The sequence below is a fragment of the Semicossyphus pulcher genome, unplaced genomic scaffold (genome assembly GCF_022749685.1).
Source record: "Semicossyphus pulcher isolate SPU_LCO1_2020_fin unplaced genomic scaffold, fSemPul1.0.p SCAF_12, whole genome shotgun sequence".
In the NCBI taxonomy this organism is placed as follows: domain Eukaryota; kingdom Metazoa; phylum Chordata; class Actinopteri; order Labriformes; family Labridae; genus Semicossyphus; species Semicossyphus pulcher.
The window spans coordinates 15,405,001-15,431,920 of NW_027211626.1; the positions used below are offsets into that span (position 1 = coordinate 15,405,001).

The window sequence follows — 26,920 nt, forward strand, 5'->3', positions numbered from 1 at the left end:
AGCTATACACCTTTACTTTTTCCACCACTGCGGACTGTATTCGAGAGAAAGAAGTGTGTGTATGTATGAAGAGGTTATAAGTGTATGTTTGCCTGTGGGCCTTTTACTTTTCAAGTGGCTACCCAGTTACAAGAGCTTGGATTGAAACATAGTGCTGCTCACACAACGCCGGCTGAGGATTTAGAACAGGTTGCAGGCCTGTGATCAGAGATAATGGCTTATGTAAGGTTATATTTTGTGTGCGTGTGTGTGTGTGCGTGATTGCATGTTCCCTTTTCCCACCCTATAGGCCAGATTATAAGTATTCTCTCAGATGTCTTTGTTATTGCCTGTAGTGGATTTGGATCTGAATACGGCTTCGGTTCCAGACTGGAAACACAGATAAACACACACATTCACACATACGCACACGCCCACAGGCACTGACTCACACACACACAACAGTATACACACTCTGCGTCCCGCTCCGCAGCCCTGTGACCTCAGATATTAGCTTCTCCGCCAAATATGACCGAGGCCAAGTGCCACAGTAAATAAACACAGTCACACACATACACACACTCTTTCTCTTTCTCTCCATACTGAGTCTTACTGCAGCGTTGGGTTGGTCAATAACTGCAGCTACACTGTGGTTTAAGATCAGAGAGAGGAATCATCGGCTTGTCTTTGTGCATCGACAGAATGATGTTACGGTTTAAAGGCTGGTTTGTTTCTTTAATCAGACTTGAAAGGTTCAGAAGGAGGAAGATAGCAGAACGTACATGTCTATAAATATGCTACATTTTTGGCAAGTTGTTGTAAAAGATGGCCGCGTTACTCATATGTGTTGTTGAAGTTTGTCTTGCTTTTACATGAAAACCAGGGTTGCATAGAGTGGTATCTGTACTGTGTCTTTTAAAGGGTTAATTAAAGGCGATGACGGTGTTCATTGCAGCAGCAGACATCTTTCTGTTATTTATTTATACTTTCCTGCTCAGTTTTTCCTTTCCTTGCTTCTGTTCCTGAATGATTCTTGTTCTTCTAATGTCTCTGACTTGTCTATATGCTGATCTTTTCAACTTTACAGTCTACAGTATGTTTCAGTTCACTTTGAATTCAGCCAAAAATGTGAAAATAAACCCAAACTCATTCACTCAAGAGCCCATTTTGTGCCCATTTTTTCCGTAATTCCTAGCAATAATAAAGCTAAAATACAACCTTTAACAGAAGTTGTTGGATTGGCTGAATTGAAGGTGAATTGCCGTGCTTTCCCACAAGCATCTTTGCTTTATATAAACACATTTAGATTGCAACAGTTGGAATTTAGGGCCTCTGCCACTAACCCCGGCGTTTACTGTTGCTAGGTTACGAAAGTTGTCTGGCGGCACTTCTGCTTCCCTTGGTAGTGGCCGTTAGGTCTGTTTAAAATCGCTCTTCATGGTTAATTTTTGCTTTTATTCAATGAAAACATAAAAACTATGTAAAGTAATCGCATTCGGAGCAGCTCCAGACCTGGAAATTTTGCCCTCGAAAAACAAAACAGTATGCTTCTCCTTCGCCATTATTGTTGACGAAGTTGATATCTGAAGTCCCGCCCCTTCTTGATTTTGATTGGTCGGTGAGGGAGAAGTGACTTTGAGGAGCGCGGCGGTGTTCCATCTGAGAGCGCAGCAACAAAAAACAGCTGATGCAGAGGGCATTTTTGCGCTGCAGACGCTGAACGCTTAAAACGCTGAACTGCACTGGCTTTGTATAGAAAATGCGCAAAAATCACTGTTAGTGGACACAGGCCCTTAGTTGTCAAACAGTCTTATAAAAGTTGAGAGCAATGTGAATTTAAACACAAATATTTCCAATCTGCTCCAGAACCCAAAAAGTCCCTTGATTGCGCCGGCCAAATTCCTCACCGTGATCTATGATTGTTCATCTGCCAAAATGATCCCAAGTCTGATAAACTCTCCAGCCGTTGGCAGACTTCGTTTGGCTTTCAGCATCCAAGTGAGAAGGTTTCCTTTTAAAAACGTCTGATATCAGGCTGGAGAGGAAGATTGAGTTGAGCCCCGATCAGGCCCCGCAGGCTGTGGGCAGAGTGAGAAGTTTATCTGATCGATCTTGTCGGACTGATGTGAGCTGTGCCGATAACATCAGAAACTAATCCCACGTCAGATGTTCTGGTTAGATGAGGTGGAAATATTAAGGGCTTTATCAGTGTTAAAGGTAAAGCAGCCTGAAAATCAACCTTTCACTGTGTAGAATGAAACGTGCTGAAGGTGCTTGTGGGAAAACCAAACGCCGCTCTTTCCTGTTTCCTCTTGGTTTCCGGCCTGTCGTTTCCTCACTTTTCTGCCTTCTTTTCTTCTCTTCTCCTTCCCCCCCTTCCTCCTCCTCCTCCTCCTCAGTAAAACCATCAAGGTGAAAGTAATCGATGACGAGGAGTACGAGAAGAACAAAACCTTCTACATAGAGATCGGAGAGCCTCGCCTGGTGGACAGCAATGACACCAAAGGTCCGGAAGGGGGTGAGCCTCGTGACCCTGTGAACTTTGACCCCTTGAGTGTCCGCCACATCGCTGAGGCTGCATGTTCTCAACACACGGAGGAGATTTTGTTTTCTTCCTCTCTTGTTAGTCTCCGGAGAACATGCAGCCGGTTGAGTCACCTCCACCACATCCACCACTCCACCTCGTGTGTGTGTGTGTGTGTTTTACTGTGTGTGTACATACCTTGCCATGTTGTTGTTTTGCCATGCATGCATTCACCACCTCCCTCTATGTGTGTGTGTGTGTACGTGTGTGTCCCATACAGGAAGAGCTTTACCATTAGGATCTTAGACCGGGAGGAGTACAATAAGCAGTCCTCCTTCTACCTTCTGCTTGAAAGCCCCCAATGGAGACGCAGCGGGAAGGAACAGACAGGTGTGACAGCCAATCAGCACTGAGAATCACGTTACGAGGTTTTAGAGAATCCTGAACCAACAGGCCGATCGCAGAATTAACGTTTTATCACTCATTGATTGAAAACGAGGGATAACTCACACTCATGCAAACATGCAGCAATTACAGTTTTTCTTGAGTGCTTTGATGCAGCAGTCAACTCAAACTCCACATTTTCAAAACAGTTAACACACAGGCCAAAACAGTGGCACTCATGGTCGAAATGACACATTTTGTTTGCAAAAGGCTCTGACCGTCTAAAACATTTAAAATATGCAACAAAAGCAAATTTTGCCTTCAAACAACACGAATTGCAAACAAGTGTACGAGCTCTTCCAATCAACCATTACACAGTGGACAACAAAATACAAAATACAGCACTCAGTGCGAATCAGTGCACCATTGCTTGGCATTGTCGCCTATTACTGTACAAAGCAGTCATGCCAGTGCCATTTGTTGTCAAATTTGCCTTCTTGCAAAGAATTGGATCCAGAATCAGAAAAGCTTTGATGCAAATTTTATTGATTCCATTGATTCTTTTTTTCAAACTGTGGCTGAAAACTGAAGTACTGTAAATATCACACAAAATACATGTAAACCTAAATAAAATCTATTAGAGTAAAGTATACAAATCTATTACTGTAGAGTATAAGAAATAGCCACTATTGATACTCAGTCTCTTCTGCCTTAGACCTCTTCCATCCATGTTGGCAAAGAACAACACAGACGCTGCACCTTGTAAGGCCTGCAGACTGATTGCTAATTGAAGATTTGTGTGAAGGAGTGTCAAACAGGTGCTTCAGTGATTTCATACTGATGTAGGTAGTTTCTAATAGTTAGGAACAGATGGTTTCTGTTTGGTTACCATAGCTAAAACAATGGAGTTTGGACTGCTTGAATGACATCCGTGTTAACTGTTCTGCAAAAGGGCGGGGACAACGTGTCAATCCAATGAGAAAGGGTTAACACATTTGCAAGAGGTGTCTTGTGCTCTGCTGAGACAGTGATGATGAAAACCGAGTGGATCCCAGTTTCTTTAAGCAGGTCAAAGCAATCAAGAAAAGCTGTAACAGAAGCATAGCTTTGGCTGCAGAGATTATAAGTGTTACCCCAGTGCCATGCTGCATAGTGTGAGTTTTGGGACACTATTCCACCCAGATTCATTGCACAAACGAAATGTCGGAGATCCAAGCCACATTCGGATACTATTTGAGATGCAATTCCAATGGGATATCACCATAAAGTCGTCTCAGTCCGAACATTCTGGCAGCTCAATCAGGATTTCAAAGAGTCTTTAGAGTCACTTGCAACACGATCACAACCGGACTTTAAATACAGAGCGAGCCACTGCTGTGGAACAGCCATCTTGAATAAATCCATTGGCCTTTTCCAAAGCTTAGTCCCATCTGGCTTGATGGATTTACCTCTGAAATGGAATTGGACAGTACAATTGTTTGTAGTGCAATCATGGATCTCCATTTCCTACGCTACAAGTTGTAAAGCTGCGCCACCTGCGTTCAGTCTTACTGGTGCCTATAGAGATACAGCTACTTATATGCAGATTTATTTATGTCTGGACACATCAATCCGATTTATAACAGCCCAGAAAGTTTGTCTTAAAGATCTGATTAAAAAAATCAAACCTTATTAGCTTCTAGTTGGTAAAGTTTTGGATTGACAGGTGACCTTTGTTGCACAGAATAGCAACAGATCTCCAAAAATAGAAGCATAGATGCAGAGTCATTACTGCTTCGAGGACATCACAGAGAAGGTTTCATATTTGTCTTATTGGACTTTGTGCAATTTGAATCCTATTTATTTTATGCAATGCCTGATACGATAGCCCAGACAAGAGCACTTTAAAGTTGGCAAGAAAGAAAAAGGCACTTTACAGCTGGCAACGCTGCAAGAAATAAAGTCAAAGCTTATGCCATTTTTCAAAAGTGACAAAATGCAGAGCTGCTCCCAAGCCGCTCGTGTTTTAACAGGCCTGTTGGTTTGGGATTCAGGTTGAACGCACTGGAGCGATTCTGCTGCTCCCTTCTGTACCTCTCACTTTTTCCTCCCTTTTTTTTCGTTCCACTTTTCTTCTTCTGTGTTCTCCTCAGAGGTTTTCACAGAAACTCAGTGGGAATCACACCTGTCCTCTCCTTTCCTCTGATTTCCTTCTCCTGTGCTTGTTCTCTCGTTTCCCGCTCATCCAGCCGCAAGCTTCTCATGGGAAGAGATTTGTTCATTTAAAATGTGGAATAATTATTATGGGCACATGTAGAGATAATACCAAGCTGGTGTTCAGTGTGAATATGATGTGAACATCCAACTAAAGAAGCGCCTATGGCAGAGCTTTAACTGAGTTCTGTCTGTTCAATCAATTGGGATGTAATAAACACACCACAGAGAAACATGTGTTTATGGAGAGCTGTAGGGAAACAGCAAAGAGACAAACAACGCTATTATAAAAACTATTGATATTACCAAGGGTCTCTGCTTCTGTGTGGGATATTCCATTTAAAGTGACATTGGATTATTTAAAAAATCACAAAAATGACAGCAGGTGTTTTCTTCGCTCTAGAAATGTAGCAGTTTTTGAGATATAGGATTTTGATTTGCAACCAATGATCCAGAAGAATTCACCAAAAATAAAGGACCCTAAAGAAATAATAGAGATAAAGCACAAACTGGACATTGTCTTCAGTCTCATGGGAGTCCTCACAAACAAAACTTTTCCTCTTCAGGGAGACCATGAACCTTTTTGTGTGACGTCATTATGTAACTCATCACTGTCACCTAAATGGTAACTGCTGCGATTAAGACGGCGACCAAGATTGAATTTGTCTTCAAATCCTTTGAGCTTTGGGCCTTCAGGTTATGTTTGGGCATTATGTTTGGGTTGTCCATCCTTCTGCCAATCTGAACTTGCGTATGTTCGTCCCATTCTCATGACTGTGGTGTCATAGGAACGCGTGGAGGGAATTTCTTCGAATTTGGCAGAAAACGTGCTCTTGGAAAAACTGATTCGAATTTTAAGGTCAAAGGTCATGGTCAGTATGAGGTCATATCGATGACATTCTACCAAGCAGCAAAAAAATGTTGTAAAATGAAGCAAGTGCAGAAAAACTGCAGTTCCTCAAGTGGCCACTTGAGGCTGGCTCCGGAAAACAGGAAGTAGGCCTAACATTACGGCAAATGGGAAAATGCCTATTTTTACAGCAGAAATAAACATGTTTACAGCCTGGTACAAAAACCGGGGTTTGTTATAAATAGCTAATTTTACTATTTACTATAACTGTACGGGGGGTACATTCTGCTTATGTTAAGCCTTAAATCATAGCGGCCGGGTCACTTGAGTGACAGGTGGATACTGCTGGCAGACACACTCTCACTGAACATAACTTGTTTGTGTCGTTGGAGCCTTTCATGCAAAAAACTTAGAAATATAGAGATGAAGCACAAACTATACGTTGTCTTCTGTTGCCATGGAATCTTATCACAAACTAAACTTTTCCTCTTCAGGGAAAACTTTCTGTGTGACATCATTATGTAACTCACCGCTGTCACCTGAGTGGTACAAACAGCTGTGTTTAAGACGAGGCCAAGATCTCATTTGTCTTCAAACCTGATCATGTCTCCATTTTCTTCTACTATATTTTCTCTGATAAATCTCAGGAATAGTGACGGATGATTACCTGATAAAAAGATGCTTTTCTAAATTCAAATGCAGAGATGCACATGCCACTATAAAGTGTAAAAAAGAGCGAGTATGGTTACAGAACGGTTGTATGTGTGCCTTGGTATCTGTTTCCACCATGTTCTCATCCATGCTTCATATCTTCCTCCACTCCTAATACAATGTAATGTGATTTTAACACACACAAACATGTATTCAGCAGCCCAAACCAACAAACAAAACACAGGTTGTACTTCTGACGTAAGCCAGCTCACCACATAATGTCAGGCTCTTATCTAAAGCTGCTCATTTGAAGCCTTTAGACTCTTTAAAAGTATCCCTGTCTCTGCTCCTCTCTCTCTCTCTCACACACACACACACACACTCACAGGGCTATCAGCGTGTTAATGGCAGAGTGTGTTTACCAGGCATCAGCAGTGTTTATAGTGATGAGGGGATCAAAGACAAAGGCTGGATATCACATTATCACAGTCAGGAGATCAAACACACCTCCAGGATACACAGAGAGAGGGAAGCACATCAGTCCATAAAGCACACTCATTACATGCACAGCCCTGCTAAAGCCCCAAAGCTGTGTTACATTACCCCGCCACGGATCTTTATGGCCTCTGCATGTGACTGTGTGTCCATGTAAATGTGTGTATAGGGACACATACCTATCATCATGTGCTGCTTTATGTTTACATAAGTTCACGATAGACCCTCACACATCTACTTACAGTCCAGTACAGTCAGGGCCTATGCTTAAATGAACTCCTCTCACACGGAGAGCGCTGCAGAAAGACTCTTAGAATTGATTTCCTCGATGTGTTTTGGCACGATCCCACACATTTCAAATAGGCTTTTAAACATCCTGCCCCAGAGACTGCAGCTAGAACCTGACCAGAAAGAGGCATGATCTCCCTCTAATGATGATTAATGTGTGCGTTGGGCCTTCAGATATAAATTCCAGAAAACAGCTTTAACATTCAGCGAGCGTAAGAGACTCAGAGAGGGTCTCATTTGAATCTTCTTTCTTCTATCAAACCTGGATTTTAAATTTTATTGTTTCATTTTTATTTTCGCTGATAGCCGCAGAGTTTGGCATGATTGATGTGCCAACTAAACGAGCTCCGGATCTGACATTTGCTATCCTGACACGAGGAGTTTTACACATCGCACAGTCAGAAAGAAGGAAGGGAAACAGTGGAGTTCACTCATTTCTCGTGTAGCTGTTTGACTTTACAGAGAAGAGGAAAGGTGTGAATGAGTAACAAGGCTGCGCTGAATGGAGTAGTTTGGGGGCTACTGCTACTAATGTGATGACACACAGCTTAAAATAGACATTTCTATTATCACGAGTGACTTAAGGGAGCTTTGGGCCTTCAGGTTATTTCAGTTATGTTTGGGTTGTCCATCCATCCATCCATCCGCCAATCTGTACCATAGGCTGTATAAAAAGTTGGATGACATGACAGCTCCCTAAAACATTTTGAGCGCCCCCTGCTGACTGGCTGCAGTATAGGTCATAAAGCCCGCCTCCTCCGTGTTAACAGATGGGACATGAGTCAAACTACAAAATCAAAATACACGTCAAAATACATCACCATTTTTCTCACAAGTTTAGTTTTCATTAGTTATTTGATGCTGTTAAAAGGATGATTGACAGCTCTGTTGACCAATCCGGCTCCTGCAGCCGATCTGTTCCGGGTTAGCAGAGTAGAGGAGGAACGGCGAGAGGAGACGTAACTAAAACAATCACTACAGTCAGTGATGTTTCCATATCTGTGAACGTTAACCTCAGACCAACACAAAGAAGCTGTTCTGCTGTTAAACACGCCGACGTGCGGGATCTTTGCTGTTTCTTTCTGTAATTGAAGTGTGTGTTTTGGTTAGCGGATGTGGGTGCAGTGGCTCCACCTCTGTACTGCACAGCCTCTGGCTCCAAATGACGTCGCCATCGCAAGATACCAGCGCCCACCTCGGGGGTATTTTCACTTCAGTTTTGTACAATGAGAGCAGAAGGAGTCGTCCTCTATCTTTATGTACAGTCATTGCTCTGTAAATTTGGCAGAAAATGTGCTCTCTGGAAAACTTACTAGAAACTGGAGGTCAAAGGTCATATAAATGCCATAATAGCGAATCTAGCTTCGTAGCTATCTAGCGTCTCCATCAGTCCTCTGTGCTGATGTGAAACTCTCTAAGTGAAGACAGCATTTTTCTTTCCTGCAGTTATTCAATTGAATCATTCATGTCATCATTTTTATACGTTTTACTTTACAAAAAAAACATGTTTTTGAAATTGTCCTCTACATACATTTTGTTGAACATGACTGGTAGGTTGAGGCATACAATTGGGAATTGGTTATTCTAGTTTAAAATACTTTAACAGCCATTTAAAGCTTAACTGTTAATTTACAGATGTAACAATGGTTTGCCAAGTGCGCCTCTTCTTACATAATGTATAGAAAACCCAGATACCAAATATATCAGTATTCAAAACAGTGTTTTGTTGTGTTCTTGATCACCACCATTACTTCCTCTGTAAACGGAGAAAGTAGTCCCAGCTTAATTAGAGCATATATTTGTATCCTTTAATTAACCAACAAATCCTGATCTGTTTACCTGCAAATTAGTGTAGTTGTAAATGTAGCCACAGAGCGTCTACAAGTTCTCGTCTGTTCGGCGGAGAATGGAAAAGCTTGTGATCTACTTTTCCATTAACCTATTTCATCCTCCTCTATTTCTGTCCCAGTTTGTCCTCGTGTCCCTAAAACGCCTTTCAGCAACCTCCAGAGAGCAGGTGTGAACATGAATCTACCTTCTGTTAGTGCAGGTGGAGCTGGATGCGTTATGTTCGGTTGAGATCGTGTTGTCGAGGATACACAGGTTGGATTTTTTCTTTGTGATGAAAGAAAAAGCATCTTGACAATCACGCGCTTCCCTTTGATGTTCTTTTTTTATCCTGAGGTTAAAGCCGATTTAATGGCGGCTTTAGAAGTTTTCCGGACGACCCTGTGATATTGCAGGTTTTTGACTCGGGCCTGAGGAGCCTCGGGACAGCGGGAGGCTGGAGGAGAGTTCACTGCAGCCTGTGAACCTCCGTCAGTCATCCGAGCGGGAGATAGAGCAGCGTGAGGAAGGGGCAGCGCTGAGAGGGAAACCAGCTGAAAACACACACACCCTGCAGAGGGTCACGACCCCTGTGTCCTAACACACACACACACAAATACACTTACTCTCTAAAACATGCAAGGGCACACAAAATACACACTCGTACGGTAACTAAAATGGCATCATGTTACCTAACAGATGCATACACACACATATAATTGCCTGTGTGTTAATATGTCCCAGATTGTGTCTGATAGGAATATCCTCTTCCCTCTGTGTGTGTGCAACATAACATAATTATAAATACAGGCTTTAATTAACTCTTTGCATGCGTCAAAACAACTTAAATTAATTGGAGACATGATACCGTTAATGTTGGTAAAGCCAATCTGTATCTGCCCGTGTGTGTGTGCGTTCCCCAAGGTCTCTCCATATTTACTGTAATCATTAGAATATACATTATTATACATCATCACTGTGTACAAACACACTCAACCTTCTGTGTGATGTTTACAAAACTAAACAACATCATTACTACATTTTAATGAGTAATGTTAAGGGTCGTTAATCAGTACAAATCACCAGACAATGTAAATGTGTGTTTAACATCAGCAGTGATCGATGATCTTTGGAAATTAATGTTATTTTCTTTATTTTACAAGTTTGATGATGACATTTAAATGTGATTCTCGTGTTTACTGTTCGTTTATTTAGTTACGTCTCATCCCGACCGACCTCCATGACTTCCTTTACTCAGCCTCCTCATCCAACTCCTTCCCTCTCTTACCTCCTCTTTCTTTCTCCTTTCTGATCTCCTCTCCATCTTTTACTTCCTCCTCCTTTCCCTTCATTCTTACACCTGTTTTATTTCTCTTTCCTTTTTTCTTCTTCTCCTCTTTCTCATCCTTCCCCTCTTGTTCTTCTCTTCGTACTCCTCTATCATTCCACAATTTGGGATCAATAAATTCCATCTATCTACTACTATCCATCTATGTATCTGTCCATCTGTCCATCCATCCATCCATCCACAATCTATCATCTATCTATCCATCTATCGTCCATCCATCCATCCATCCATCCATCTATCAATCAATCCATCCATCCAACTTTCCGTCTATCCACCTATCTATCAATCTAGCCATTCATCTATCATCCATCCATCTATTTATCCTTCTGTCCATCCATCCATCCATTCATCCATCCATCCATCCATCATCACCCATCCATCTATCCAGCTTTCTGTCCATCCATCCATCCATCCATCCATCCATCTATCCATCCATCATCCATCCATCCATCCATCCATCCATCCATCCATCTATCCATCCATCATCCATCCATCCATCCATCCATCAATCTATCCATCCATCTATCTTCCATCCGTCCATCTTCCAACTCATCTACCTCTTAATTTCCTCTTCTCTCCTCTCTAACCTCCTTCTTCCTCCTTTTCTTCTCCTCTCCATCTTTCATTTCCTCCTCCCTCCTCCTTGCCCTTATTCTTCCGCCCTCTTTCACTCTTCCCATTATCCTCGTTGCCCGGTCCTTACCTTATCATTACATATTCCTTGCCCTATCCTCTGCGCTGACCTCTTCTCCCTCCTCCTCCCTCTCCTCTTCCTCCTCCACCTCCGTATCCACCATCTCCCTCCTCATTTACCTCCTCACCTCCTTCTCTTCCTTCTTTCCATTTCACCTCTCCTCCCCTGCGGAGAGACAAAACTAGTTAAAAGCTCCATTTGTGTTTTCTCCTCTCTTCTGCTCCTATTCTGTCTCCTCCTGTGGGACTCTCCAAAAGTGTGACAGTGTAACTTTCCCTCCTCCTGCTCCTCCTCCTCTCCCTCCTCCTCGTCTAGTCCCCTGCTGTACTGTTTAATCCTGTCAAAATGTGTGTCTTCTCCTTCCCCCTCCTTCCTTCTGCTCGTCTCCTCTTTGACACCACGCAGAAGTTTCTCCCCTCTGCTCCTCCTCTTGTCTTTATACGTTGACAGTTTGCAAAGATACCTCCCCTCCTCTCCTCTCTCTCTCTCTCTCTCCTCGTCTCTCTCTGCCTCCTCTGACGGAACCTAAATCTATCAAACATGACAGGGCGTAAAAATTCTCTCCTCTCCTCTTCTCTCTGTCGATTGTTCTTTCTTTCCTCTCAACCGTTTTTCCTCCGTCTATGCTCCCTCTCCCAGAGCCCTTTTTCCTACCCCCCTCCTCTCCTTGTCGTCTTTCATCACTTCTGTGTAACTAGGGACTCTATCAAAGCATGACAAGGTGTGAAAGCATCCCCACTACACACACTACACGCATGATGCCCCTTGTCAGCACATTTTGACTCATGTTTCAGCCAGACATGCACCGTGGGAGACTCCTAAACTAAATATTTAACTTAATTGCGTCCCTTTCTTTCAGTTATTTTTGTTCAAGTCCGGCAGCTCAGTGACATCCCCTCCCCTGGCCACAGACAAATGGAGAGCGACACAAAGTCACAAGGCACATATGCCACAGAGCGCTCTTTAAAGGTGGAGGACTTCTCCCCTCCGGAGTCCCCTGAAGTGTTAGTTTAGTGTGGTGGAGGACCGTGGTGGTCCTGAGCCCTATCGTTTCGAGCCGTCGGCTCCAGCCCCACTGATGCCTGAAGCCGGAGCTTTTTGGAGCCGAGGCAATGCAAGAGTAGCTATCATAACGTTAGCTAGAAGGCTAATGGACAGTGTACTAGCAAAAATAGTGAATGATGTGTCTCAATGAGGATATATTTGAAAATGAGCGCAGTTGCACAGACTCCCTCTCAAAGATGGGGGGCTTTGGGGTGTACCGTCCACCTCTGATTGACAGGTGTTAACACTCTTTTTATTGTAAATGTAACAATGTAATTTTGTCCCAAACGGTCGACTTTACGTCACCATTGGCTGTCAAGGTTCAGGGCTGATTTAAACCAATAGATGGCGTGTTTGAGCCGTTTCAAACCCATGAATACATTTTAAAATTGGTAAGAATTGTCAATATGAACACCAGCATTGATGCGTTTCATCACAGTACAGCAATATAATTTTAATTACAGCTGAAATAACATGTTTAAGTGTGCAGTTACTCTTTAAGCACAAGTCTTAGGGTCCGTTTATGTTAGAAAACAATTGGTTCCTATGACGTGTTGTAGTTCTGATGCCCCACAGCTAGAAGGTTCCTGGTTCGAATCCTGGTTCAGACGTAGGGGGTCTTTCTGTGTGGAGTTTGCATAAACCAAAGATCGGCATCGGAGGTAGTAACAGAGGCGTAACAGAGGCGAAACGGTGTCAGTGGAAACGGCAGAGTCGGCAAGGTGGAACAACGCCGTGTGTGTGTACGTGAAGCTTACGCTTTTTGTTAACACGTTACACGTCTTTTGCTCACGCAACACTGGAACGCTGCATGAAAAACCTGCTTGGTTCAATGTAAAATGGCAAAGGCGGCATAGCAGCGGAGCTTCGTTACGGCGCAGTGGCGGAATTGCAATGTAAAAAGTGCAAAGACCGCTGGGATAGACTCCAGCTCTGCCTTCTGCCTTTGATAGCAGAAAATGAGGCGGTAAAGATAATGGATGGTGAGATGGATGGATGTGTTGTGGTCATAAATGTTTCAGGCATAACCCTTGTAGGCCAGCTGTGAAAGGCTAGCCAAATTTGGAGCTAACGCAGTATATTCCCAAATGTTCTTCCTCCCCCCACTGTGCTGTTAAAGTGCCAGGAACGATTAAGTAAAGGATGATAAAAAAAGAGGGTTAATGGAAAGGTTTTTCCAAAGCCATGTGACCATCAGACAAGCAGCTCTGATTGAGTGTGTGGCTTCTTCATTGACTTTTAATTGTAGCACAGTTTCTGTTCTGCTAGCAGCAACTTACAGAACAAAGTATCTGGTGTGAAAATGTGGGTTAAGTTCCTCTTGAAGAAAAAGTGAAGGGAGTCGTGAATTCCCCTCAACTGATAGCACTGGCTTTGTTAACATATCAGAGATGAGATCATGTGACTTGTCTATGATCACGTCATAAAGAGGACGAGGAAGTCAAACCCAAACACAAAGATCGTCATGAAGGAGGAAGGGAATATTAGATGTACAGAGAATACGTAATAATCCTCTTTCAGGGGTGGTGGCAGGCAAAGCAGATTATAAGCAGCGCTCTGAAATTTAAGAGGAACAAATGACACTACTTATGGGACAGAGATGCCACCAATCGTCCACACGTGGACCCATCAGTTCAGAGTACTCAGGTTGCTGTGTTTCAAAGGGTGCAAACTGAATAAGTCCTTTGCTCTCCGCTGAAGCTCATTTGAGTTGAAACTATATCGGGACGGAGGGGAAGAAGGAATTAGAGAGAGAGCCTGACAAAGAATGAGGAATACAAATTGGGGCTTTAAAATTGAGAAGCAAAGAGGATGAGATGAGAGCAGGTAGATAAAAGGAAACTAAAGATTAAGAAGAAGAAGGGGTTAGAAAAAGTTATGTCACAAAGTTTTTTGCCTGTCTGTTTAAAGATATAGTATACTAAGTTATAAGAAGTTAAAGCTCAATTTGAAGACATATTCCCAAAGTGAAGCCGTACTTCCGTGTGCCTGCGTTCTGGCTGTGGAGCACATTCAGATGTATTGAATCAAATTGAATTGAGCTGCAGAGGAGCGGAGAGAAGGACACCAGAGGGGAGAAAAATCAGAATGATAAATGGTTCAGACAGCGGCTTTGACAGGAAGCAGCATCTTCCCCCTGAAACATTCAACCTCTGTCAGGTCCATTCACACACACACACACACACTCACACACATCGTTAGCAGTCCACGCACACACAGGGGAGCGCAGCTAACAAGGATGCTGCCCGGTCATGTTCAACCCACATGAGGTTTAGTGTACGCTGTTAAATGAGTTCATTAAATCATCATTACATCGTGTGTAATGATGTGTGTGTGTGTGTGTGTACAGGTGTGTGTAAATTGAATTGTCAACATAACTAAAGAGGAATCATGTTGGTCGTGTGAGTTTAACAGAAAATGATATATTTGTCGTGATTATCGGAGCTAAATACTAAAAACAACTGAACATATGTTAGGAAGGAAACATGTTTGGAGAACTTTAAACTTTTAATTGCATTATTGTTTGTAATCTGTATAATATACAGGAAATTTGATAGCATTTAAATGACATTATTTTGCTTATACTTCCTAACGTCTAAGTCCAACAGCTGATTATCAAATTAGATGGTCTCTTTAAATGCTCAGTTGACCCATCAATCAATCACAGGAAACTGCAAGCCTGTTTAAATTTCCAAACTTGAATGACGTAAAGAGGGGATATTATACGGTTTCACATTTTAAGACATAATGTCACAATGTTGGATGTCCAGACTAAACGTGGGTGAAGTTTTAAATCTGTCGGTCAAAGTATGTTGGAGTAATCCCCAGGCTTCTCAGCTCAGTCTGCAGGCTGCTGTGAACGCCAGGTTTCACGCTGTTTTTTCTACACGCTGCAATTTGTGACGTCACAAAGTGCTGCCTAAGCAGGCTTCCAAGAAAGTGGGCTCGTAGGGGCGGGGTTTCTTAAGGGGACAGAGCAGACTGAGTGGTTTCAGGCAGAGGCTGTATGAGGGCCTGCACAGAGCACCAGTGTGAGAAAAATGTTTTTAACTGTAAGTTATGCTAAGCTACTCTATAACAGTGAAGTGAAATATGAAGCTTGAAAGTAGCATAATACCCCCCCTTTAAAAGGTGTAAGCATATTACAAAATAAACATGTTGAACAATACATCAGCTCTGTTTAGATTCAACTTTAATGGTAAAGCAGCAAGAAAGGGAGCAACTCCAGATAGTCAACAACTGGTGTTAACACTGTGTCTCTCTCTGTAGCCCTTTTTACATTGCAATTCCACTATAGCTCCGTAACAAAGCTCCGCCATCATGCCGCCTTTGCCATTTTACATTGGAACAAGCAACGCCTGCGTAAAGCCGCCCCAGCGTGTGTTTTCACATAGCGTTCCGGCATTGCCGATGCAAAACGTGCGCAAGGTGTAAACAAACAGCGAATGCACACTCCGATGCCGGCTCAGAGGCGGAACAACTTTGCTCCACAATTCCGCCTCCGTTTCACACAGAAGACGAAATGTAAAAGAGACGTAATAATCCCCCTTGAACTGGCAGTGTAAAAGGGGCTTCCGTCTGTGGTAGCCTTAGCCTTATGCATGGATTTATAAATGATATAATTATGCTAAATTATGAAATAAATGTTAGCAAGAAAGCCAGGGAGGGTTGTTAAGTCTTTGTCTCTTGTGTTATGTAGTAGTATGATAAAACAGTGTAGCTTCTTCATGTAAAGGCTTAGAAAGAAGCCATTTGATTGGCTGTATGGAAGTTGTCCATCTGTGCTAATGAAGAACCAGCAGCTTTCAATCAGATAGCATCAGCTATGCATTACTTATATAAATAAACTGATAACTGATCTGAACTCAAGCAATGTAGTACATGTGTAATCACTGCTGCAGGCTCTGCTTTGTTGGTGCCTGTGAGGCTGCAGTTGCTGCTCCTCCTGCCATCAGCTCTCATGCATCATGAACGGGCGGGGAGCCACACTGTGCTCCTGATTATGATGGAGTCAAACTATGATGAAAACACTCCTGGCACAAATGTGCATGCCTGTGTGTGTGTGTGTGTGAGAGCGAGCTGTAAGGTCCGTGCTGTAACTAAACTGAGGGGAACAAATGACCAATGAGCTGAGACAGACCCACAATGCACTGCACTATAATGGAAGGCACTAGCATGGATAACTGCTTCCCCATGGAAAATTTGATCACAGCCTCTCTCTCTCTTTGCTTTTCTTTGTATTCCTCCCTCTCTCTCTCTCTCTCTCTTTCTCTTTGATCCCAGCAGAGTTCAAGCTCTACGGTGAATCTCAATTACTGACACACCCCATAAAGAAAAGAGGAGAAGAAGAAAAGGAAAGAGAGAGAGGGGGATGTGCATGAGAAACACAGGGAGACAGGGATAATGAAATGTTAGAGGAAATGGAAGTATATATTTATTGTGCTGCCGTTATGAATACTGAACAGTGTTAACATGACTATAAAAGTTAAAGCGATGACATTTTTTTTATGCTGCTCATTCATAGTGAACCTAACTCAACTCAACTAGCATCTCCGACTGAAAACCCTGTCGGCTCCTTCGTCTAATTATTCTAAATTTCACAAAAATCCAACTAATCTGTGTTTATTGTCGAGCTATTTGATTATTATTTCATGAAGTATTGATACAAAGGGGACGTTAAGGTAAAAGAACTGCCTGCTGCAGTCGAGGTCTAACGCTGCCACTGACTGTTGTCTTGTGTTTTCAGAGGAACAGCAGAAGGAAGCGGAGGAGGAAGAAGAGCCGCTGGCAGGAAAAGATGATGAGGAAAGACGCATAGCCGAGATGGGCCGTCCCATGCTGGGAGATCACGTCAAACTGGAGATCATCATAGAGGAATCATATGAGTTCAAGGTAAGGATGGTGGTCAATTGATCGCATTTATACAACGCTGTTCTACCTCTTCTTATCTAATTCACCCATTCACACTCACATTCACACGCTGATAGCAATACAGCAGCCATTAGGAGCAACTCTGTGTTCAGCGTCTTGCTCAGGAACACTTAAACACAATGAAGAGGATCTGGTACACAAACTTCACTAACAAATAGAGGTGTGGATTTAAGATATTTTATTTTATCGAGGGATGAAGGGAAGAGGGGAGGGTTCGAGAGGTGAAGGGATGAGGGTAAGGGTCGAGGGATGGAAGAATAAGGGTAGGGGTCAAGGGGTTAGGGATGAAGGGATGAGGGTAGGGGTCGAGACTTGAGAGATGAAGGGATGAGTGTAGTGGTCGAGGGTTGAAGGCATGAGGGTAGTGGTCGAGGGTTGAAGGCATGAGGGTAGTGGTCGAGGGTTGAAAGATGAAGGGGTGAGAGAAGGGGTTGAGGGTTAAGTGATGAGGGTAAGTGTCCAGGGGTGAGGGTATGAAGGTTATGGTTGAGGGAAGATAGGATGATGGTAGGGGTTGAGGGATGATGGTAGGGTCAAGGAATGAGGGTAGGGGTCGTGGGATGAAGGGATGAATATAAGAGTCGTGGGATGAAGGGATAAGGGTAGGGGTCGAGGGGTGAGGGATGAAGGGATGAGGGGTTGAAGGGTAAGTGAAGAAACTTGATGAGAGATAATGGAGTTGACTCCATCTACTCCATGTCAGATGGAGTAGATGAACTGGTGAGGTAGAGACTCAGGGTGGGGGAGCCGTCTCTTGTGCTCTTTAATTTGGAGCCCCCGGTGCTTCCTGTTAGAAGAGAAGGAACGAGACGAACGAGAAAAAAGGGGTCTTGGGGGTTTGAAAACAGAGTCCAAGGTTTAGCTTGCTTCTTGTTCTTCAGAACTTTTTGTCAATTTATTCTTGCACTCCAAAACACAATGCGAAACATGAAAAACAGTTTGCTCTCGTTTCTTTTTTGATGAAGATAATTATGTTGTTTTTCCATTAACCACCATAAAAACAAGGGACATCACTCCGAACTCAAATGTGACAATTTAATAGCTTTTTGTTACAGCAAAATACAGTTTCTGTTTTAATCCAAAGCTTCAAAAGAACCAGAGGTCTCTTAAACAATCGTACACAACAGGATTATTAAAGCAAACAAAGGTAATCCTTTCAAGTTGAATCACAGCAGTAAACATTATTAATTATTGCTGGGGATTTAAACACTGAGATGCAGTAAAAATCAAGGATATCAACTGTGACTCATTTTATAATGGATTTTAATTGCAGTGGGCACTAAAATATTTATATATAAAAAACACTGATACACACATATACACATAAAAACCACGCACACCTTTCCGATACACACAGGAAACAATCAGTGTACGAGTCCTTCCTCCCTCTCCCACGCAGACTCTTAAGACAAGCACAGATGTAATTACCCTCCATGTTGCATTTTGTGCGTAAATGTGTGTGTGTGTATGTGTGTTTGTTTGTTTTTTTACTAATGCATGTTCTCTGCGTCTCCACCCACATGCCCACTCCAGCCAGACGGTTAATAACACCCAGTAATAGCTCGCCACTTGACAGGATGCTATAGTTTGTCAAGTAGTTTTGTACATTAAATGTTAGCGTGAGTGAGTGTGTGTGTGTGTGTGTGTGTGTGTGTGTGTGTGTGTGTGTGTGTGTGTGGGCACGGAGCTGGATCCTATATCTCTCTGAAGTGCAGCTCATAGTGGAGTAAAACAGTGTGAGCATCTGACATAACAGACTGAAGGAGTTGAACTAATAAAAAGTTTAGTTGGCAGTTTAAAGTTTCAATAATGAGTCTAAAATGCTGAACAATTAAAACTGCTTGTAATTGCATTTTAGAGACAGCTAATGTAGCTCTAAATGAAATTAAGGATGCATATTAAAGCAGATGAAAAGGCATCTTGTTCTTACTATTTGACAGCTAGTTTGCAGTCTGTTTATTCGTCCATAAAGGCCAACATACCGAGTGTGCAGACATTAGCAGTAAATAATTAGAAATGTAGTTTATATTCATTTTCAGATATCATTTCCCGTTTTACTTTGTCACTTTGTCTTTATCTGCTTCCTGCCTTTGTGTGTTTCCTGCTTGTTTGATTATGTGCCCTGCCCTGATTGTTTTCACCTGCTCCTTGATTAGTCTCACCTATGCCCGATTAGCCTCACCTCCCCAGTGTATTTAGTCTCTTCCCCGGTCTCTGTGCCAGCTCATCTTTGTCTGTGTTATATGCAGGACATTTGGAAAACACACAAGGAGAATCCACAAGAGTCCACTAAAATCAATCTTAACTAAACACACTGGAGAAAGCACGAGGCACTAGATAAATGTTTCTCAAAAGGTTTCACGAGGGATCGACAAAGATTGACGAAAGACGAATATACAAAACTAAACAACAATAACTCATGACACTAGCCTCTGATTTAACTCAGTTGTCACCATTACCTTTAAACTCAACCTTAAAATCAGAAGTAGATACTCCAGACGAACACATATAGAGAGGAGTTAATGATGAGTTAGTAAACAGAACTGACTATAAAGACAATAAAGAAATTTGCGGAAAAGTTGCAGCTAATTGTCAAAGTTTTAAGGTTGAGAAAAAGTTGCAGCTATTGGTTGAATTTCCCTGATTGCAGGAACGAAACATCACAACTTCCTGGAGTGACTGTAAAGAGAAACTTTGAACAACTGCAAAAGAGTCGCAAAATTAACTGATTCAAATATATTTGTGTTAACATGTCACCATTGATCATGAAAGACACAAGGAACCAGAGATGTGGACTTGAGACTTGGACTCGAGTCGACTCTAGTCACTTTTTTGATGACTTGCGACTTGACAAAAAAATAAATGAGTTGAGACTTGACCTGAGGCACGATGACTCAAATGACTTGAGTCATAAGTTTGAATGTTTGTTGTTCAATATAAAATGATATAATTCAATGTTGTAACCATCAAGTATGTATGCAGCGCAAACTGGGAATCATGATTGGATGACTCAAAAAGCTCCCCGGTTTGCGATTGTCGTGACTGGATGACTGGCTGTCAGTCAAACTCCTCGCTATGGCAACACGCAACATCAAAGGCCCCCGCTGCCTGATATTTTTTTCCCAAAGAGAAGTCTCATCAGTCGTACTCGTTAATACTCAATACGGCCTCAGACGACACCATCATCCTAACTGCGTCTGTGCCAAGATAATACAGATACAATTCATTGTCATACGTTTTGAACAGGTTATATAAATTGACCAATAATAACATAATTAGACGGGCTACTAATACCTTGTCTTTTCTCTTTATAAAGACTGAATACTACAGATAAGAGTGCTGTATCCTGGGTGGAAAAAAAGTGACTTGACTTGCCTTAACTAAGGACTCAACTTGACTTGACATCACCTGTGACTTGACTTGCCCGAGAAAAAATGACTTGAGACTTACTTGGGACTTGAGCAAAGATGACTTGGTCACAACACTGCAAGGGACATAGAGCAGATGTAGAACAGAGTCAAATCTGGGGTTTCGGCTGCTCAACATTGTAACAACAGGATCGATGGCAGCTAACATTTCATGGGGTATATAGGAAAGAACCATACAATCTTTATTGTTGTCATCAAATAACATCAAATTAAATGTAGGATTATCAGTCAGTGGCTTAAAAAATGTTGGGTAAAAAAAGAAAGGGTAGAGAGTGAAAGAAGATGTTTTTAATAGTGCAATGAATTATGGGTAGCCTCCTATTTGTTGCCTTCAGCTGGGTCAACACTGGGGTTAGTGCACATCTCTTATATCTTTATTTACCCACCTTAATGCACACATCTGTGTACTTCTGCAGAGACACACGTGTGCATGCATGTATAACGTGTATTTCAGTTAATTCAGCTGATCTCAGTGTTAAGTGAAGATCTGAGAGCTGCAAAAAGAAAGAGGGAGAAATAAGAGCGTCACACAGAAGGAGAAAAAACAGAATTACAAAACAACGCTAAATATGGTAAAATAAACACTTCACATACAAAAGGCGGAGTAAAGCTGTTGTGTGTGTTGCGTGCATGTGTGTGTCCGCGGCAGCAGCGAGCCACTATTTACACCCCTAAGCTCCATTCAACACAATTAGCTTCCCAGTTTCCCTCTGAAGTGGAGAGAGAAGGAGCGAGCCATCCCCACTGCTGCGCTAATTAGTGTGTAATGTGTGTGTGTGTCTGTGTGCACGCACGCATGAGTGGTATGTGTGTGTTATCTCATTATGTCATAGTTTCTTCTTCTCTTTGAAGAAAAGCAACAAAGAAAAATAAATGCAAGGAATGAAGGAGACAATGAAAGGGGGGAGGAAAGGGAGAGCAGTTGAAACAGAGACAGAAGTGTAGTGGTACTTTTAACTGCTTAGGATGTGTGAAAGGATGAATAATTGTCTGTATCTAAAGGGGTTAAGTGTTTTTGAATATCACTTAGAAGGGTGACCAGTCCAGGGTGTACCTCGTCTCTCGCCCAATGACAGCTGGAATCAGCTCCAGCCCAGCCGTGACCCCAAACCAGTGTTACTTTTGGCAGCTGAAGAAAATGCTTATTAGTTTTCGTCTAATTTTAGTCATGTAAAGTTGTACCAGGTTTGAATCTGTAAAGCAACATTTCACTCCCTCAACATTTATTCGTGTATAATATCTGGATTCCTTACCTTAGTCGGATAATCTAGCCTCGACTCTCCCACCGATCTTAACTTGTAGCCACAGGGCCTCCTCCATCTCCCGTTACTACAGCACATTGCATTAAAAAATAAGGTGTTTCCATCTGTTGTGTCTCCTGGATGCCGTAATGTTGTTGTTAAGCTGCCACTTTGGGACATTATCACCTGTATCTCTGGGCCGGATTCATATTCAGGTGGAGCTGCACACGCCAGTTACAGGAATGCATTGCTTGGGGAAAATGTCATGGATTTTAAATGTCCGACAGCCCACTGCTAACATTTGAGTCCTGAGACGTCTCGTTCACGGAAACAAAACATAACAAGAGTTTTTATTATCAACAATCTGTTTTTAGCTCGTTAACGACTCATCTTCATCATGGAATAAAAAGCCGCCGACGAACACTTATCGTCATTATTTTCATTAATGAAACTACATCTTTCTTTTAATGTCCCAGCCAGATCACTGAGGTCCTCGAATGCTTCCCTTTTAAATGTTCCTCATGTGTCCCAGACAGAGCTTTCTGTTTTTATGCCCCTAAACTATGGAAGTCACTGCCTCTTTATATCTAATCTTGCTATTAATTTGGAATCATTTTAATGCCAAAGTTCTTATCAATGTTTTATCTCTGGTATTTATTTTGTCTTAAACTTTTTACTGTTTTTAATTTATTGATTAAGAACATTTTATTGGTTTTACTGCAGTGATTAAATTTGTAATTAATTTTTCACATCTTTTTTTAGCTTATTTTTTATTACTTTATATTTCCTGGTTTTAGTCTTTTTAAAAGAGTTTTTGCTGTCTGTTCCTTTGTGAAGCACTTTGGGTTACATGCCTGTCTGTATGAAAGGTGCTATATAAGTAAATAAGTTAACGAAATGAACACTGGTATAGATGATGGATTGGTTGATTGAATTAGAAGGGTGAAGATATTTATGTGTATATGTCTATGTTTCTGTTTGTTTGTATAAGAAGTGCTAGTTTCTCTCAAAGATAGGACTACATTTCCCATAAACAATTTCCTGCACACCATGGCCCCCTTGAAAGGAATTAACCTGTAACATCTGACTCCACTGTCACTAACTTTTACTCTGAAAGGATATTACCTGTTTCCTGTTTAACAGAGTAAAGCAATCAAACGTATTTCTTTTACTAAAGAAATGGCTTTTTCCTCACCAATTAGTGATTTTATGATGTGATATCCATCCAGTCTCCCCTCTCTGCTTTACAGAACACGGTGGATAAGCTGATAAAGAAGACCAACCTGGCTCTGCTGGTAGGAACCAACAGCTGGAGGGACCAGTTCATAGAAGCCATCACTGTGAGCGCAGGTAAGGCCACTGAAGACACTTGTGTTTATCAGTTTAATAGTTCAGGCGTTAAACTTTCAATTTTACTGGAGTCATCTGAGGTGGCTTCAGGAGGCAGATGTGTGTGTGTGTGTGAGAGAGTATGTGGCTTATAAAACCTCTTTAGTGTGTAACAGCTGCAATTTTACGGCCTTTCCGTTCTCTGTAGTCCGCTGCTTTCTGTGCTCTAACGATCAATATCACCAAAAATATCATGTTGGATGTGTGTGCTGCCGATTGCATCAAATACTGGCTGAGTGTGTGCGTAATGAGGTGATTTCATGGTTCCATGGAAGCCAGTGTGTGTTTATGATTTTTAATGGTTACTGGAAAGTGGACTGGCCTGGTTTGATGGTTTGGGCAGACAAACACTGACCAGATGGGAGATAATGTTGAGAGCAATTGTAGGAACGACTGTGTGTCTGTGTGTGTCAGCCTCTACAATGACAGAAGAACGGGGTTGTGTGTGTGTGTTTATGTGGCAGAAGAAAAAAGAAGTGGGATATTTAACATTAATATCTCGTCACTGTCGAGCTCTTCTTTAGGCCATGCTGATGTTAATGTAGCATGAAGAGGGAAGAGGGAGAAGAAGAGCGTTCATGGGAACAGTCAGACATGAGGGAATCTGCTGTAAGAGAGAGAGACCATTTATTATGCAAGGAGAGAGAGAGAGAGAGAGAGAGAGAGAGAGAGAGAGAGAGAGAGAGACATGTGCTTTGGGAAAAAGAAAATGCATCGAGAGAAATACAATGCACAGAATAAAGGAGTTCATGTATGACGACAAAGTAGGAGTACACTGTGGACCTTAAAAATAGAAATAATTGATGCAACATGTAAGTCAGTTAAAGAGAGAAGAGAGTAAACTGGATGTTGAAACAGAAAGCAGGGATAAGAAAGAGAGGCCTCTTTTCTGTTTCACTGCAGAATCTTCACAGTTCATTGGTTCGTAGTGGTGACTTGCCCTCTGGAGGCAGCACAACATCACTGCAGCTCATTAATGGGGAAAGAGAGGAGACAGAGAAAGTTTCCTCTCCTTGCTACCGTTAGAACTTCCTCCCAACAGTCTCCCAACGAATCATTCTGACAGTAATGTAATGTGATTATTGTCAATCTTACTTACTTTTACTAATTTTGGGGCTTATTGTCAGTTTTTTGGATGCTTAAGCACTCTCTGTGTGGGTTTTACCTGCTTAAGAGTCGGGCACAAAGGAGCATATAAAGCTTTTGTTACCTTTGTGACAAAGTTGGACAATAACTTCAGTACTTAACAGGCCTACTGAGAGCACCTTTCTACACTATGAACACCATGGACACAGTATTTTTTTTGCTCTTGGGCATGACAGCTAAGCATTAGCATACTGACAGGTTCTGTCGGAAAGAGCCGTGATAGCATGTGACAAGGGACAATGACTTATAGGCTAACCGCCGACGAAGAAACATTGACTGCATTGGCATAAGATTTTTGGTTTTACATGTGTTTTGCCAGACCCAGGATGTGTAGTCCACAGATGTATTAGTCAACAGACAGCTGCCTTAGCCTAGATTAAAGACTGTAAGTGGGGAAACAGTTAGCCTCTGTCTGACAGTAAAAGACTGCCTACCTTCTTGGCCAGACACCTCAAGTTCCTGAGTTAGCATGAGGTTGTCGTCCAGCAAATACCCTCACGTGTGACAGTGGACAATGACTCATGAGCTAGCAAGAGCTTTGACAAAGACACACTGACTGCAGTGACATAAGATTTTTGGTTTTATATCTGTTTTGTCAGACTCAGATGAAACTGGGACTATCCCAGACACACCAGGGATGTGTAGTCCACAGATGTATTAGTCAACAGACAGCTGCCTGTTAGTTAGCCTAGCTTAAAGACTGTCTGTCTGACAGTAAAAGACTGCCACAGACTCCTGAGTTAGCATGAGGTTGTCGTCCAACCAAGAGAAAGTCCAGCAAAAAACCTTGTTTGACACTTATTGTTTTTACATTTAATTCTTTGTATAAGTGACGTTTGTATGAGCACCGCTTTCATTATTTGACGTTGGTTCGGTGTTTACTTTAGATGAAAATAGTGCAGATAACAGCTGTGAATGTATCGTTGGAAGACAACACTGAATTTACTGCTGCTGCTGCTCTCTTTGTAACTGGGTTTCTATTTAAGTATTGTTTGTCTATAGCCTGTTCAATCACTTTAGTGCCTTCAAATAACTTCATCCTGTGTGTGTGTGTGTGTGGGTGTGTGTGTTTGTTGTGCTTTAGTTAGCCGGCCTGTCAGCCAGCCTTTGTTGGCGAGCTGATGCCATTAATGAAAAGGCCTGTCTTCACTCTCTTATCTGGGATTAGCTTGTCTAGGCTGACAGAGCGCTTTGTGTGTGTGTGCGTGTGTTAAACAGAGAGCAGTAAAAAGACAGGGAGTGCAGTTTCCACTAAAGAGACGCACACACACCGAGAGAGAGACATATGGCTTCATCAAAATGTATTCACACAATGACTGAATTTCCCGGGCCTGTAAACTTTCATGGGTCAACTGCAGCACAATACGCAAAAAACACACACACACACACAAAATTGACGAGGCAAATCATATTCATCACCAGATCAAACAGGAGGGTGATTTTGAGAGCCTTTAAACCTGAAGCTGATTGGATTGTGTGACCTCAAAAGTGTTTGCGAGCCGATCGGATGCCGGCAGATGTAACTGGCAGCTGATTGGATGGAGAGGCGCCCGGCTGCAAAGCGACTGATTAGGGTGGAAATACATTGCCGGCACTATTTCCTGCTCTCTTTCTGATTGATAATGGGAACGAGAGCACGGAGGGAGTCGAGAGAAAACATTTAAATAGAATAAAATGTGAGAAAGAGGTGCTCGCTGAGGGAGTAGGAAAATACAGTCGAGTCCATTTAACTTATACCATCTTGTGTTGACTGTAGGTGGATTCATTCTGCCCCACTTCCTGTTCTCCATTCCTCTTTTCCCCATTTACTGCACGTCCGCGGTTTCCATGTCTCCCACACTCTCCCTCCATGCCTCCCCGTCTTACTTACCACACAGAGGAGGAAGGTCAAAGATTCATTATTTCTCCTGTGGAATACAAATGTGCAGAGCCCATGATGAGGCATGAGGCGGTGGCATAAGGCCGAGCAGGGGTCACCTGCTCTACTATAGGTTTTGATTACTCTTTTCAGCCACTTCCTGAGGAAGCTGAAACTGGTCTTGGGGTTTATTTACTACGTGATATGTCCTTAACCACATCTCTGGATTTGGCGCGAGTGTGCCTGGAGTGTTGCCTCTCTTACCTGCTCTAGGCTTGGATGGGATTGTTGTTCCCTCGTAGATTCCTGGATGGATTGATGGATGGGTGGGTGAGTGGGTGGGTGCTGGAGATAAGAGAAGAAGGTTGACAGTAGAGACGAAAGACAGAGAGAGAGGGTAAGGTGGAACTAAGATAAAAGACCAGATGATGGACATTGACTTACTAAAGTAAAGAAGGGTGAAAAGATGGAAGGATAAACAAGAAGAAATAAGAAAATAAGACAAAAAATGACGGAGAAAGGATGGAAAGTAAGACATTTATTTGAAATATTATTAGAAATCTTGCAACAACATTGACTTAAAATAAGCTAAATGGGCCGAACAACTCTATTTATTGCCTGAAAGGTAGAAAAAAAAGGGGGAAGGAAG

The 26,920-nt window shown here is 42.3% G+C and overlaps 1 protein-coding gene across 3 annotated transcripts in view; it reads left to right on the forward strand.

Annotated features, from left to right (window-relative positions):
- The window catches only part of slc8a1b (solute carrier family 8 member 1b), a 146,079-nt gene that overhangs the window by 101,449 nt on the left and 17,710 nt on the right, over positions 1-26,920 (forward strand). The window contains exons 5-7 of one of the 3 annotated variants that reach the window (XM_069658870.1): positions 2,379-2,497; positions 17,025-17,170; positions 23,129-23,228. In XM_069658870.1, the coding sequence (XP_069514971.1) occupies positions 2,379-2,497; positions 17,025-17,170; positions 23,129-23,228 (365 nt within the window). Of the gene's footprint in view, positions 1-2,378; positions 2,498-2,783; positions 2,894-17,024; positions 17,171-23,128; positions 23,229-26,920 lie in introns of all 3 variants that reach the window. The other 2 variants (XM_069658872.1, XM_069658871.1) reach the window with 2 other exon arrangements.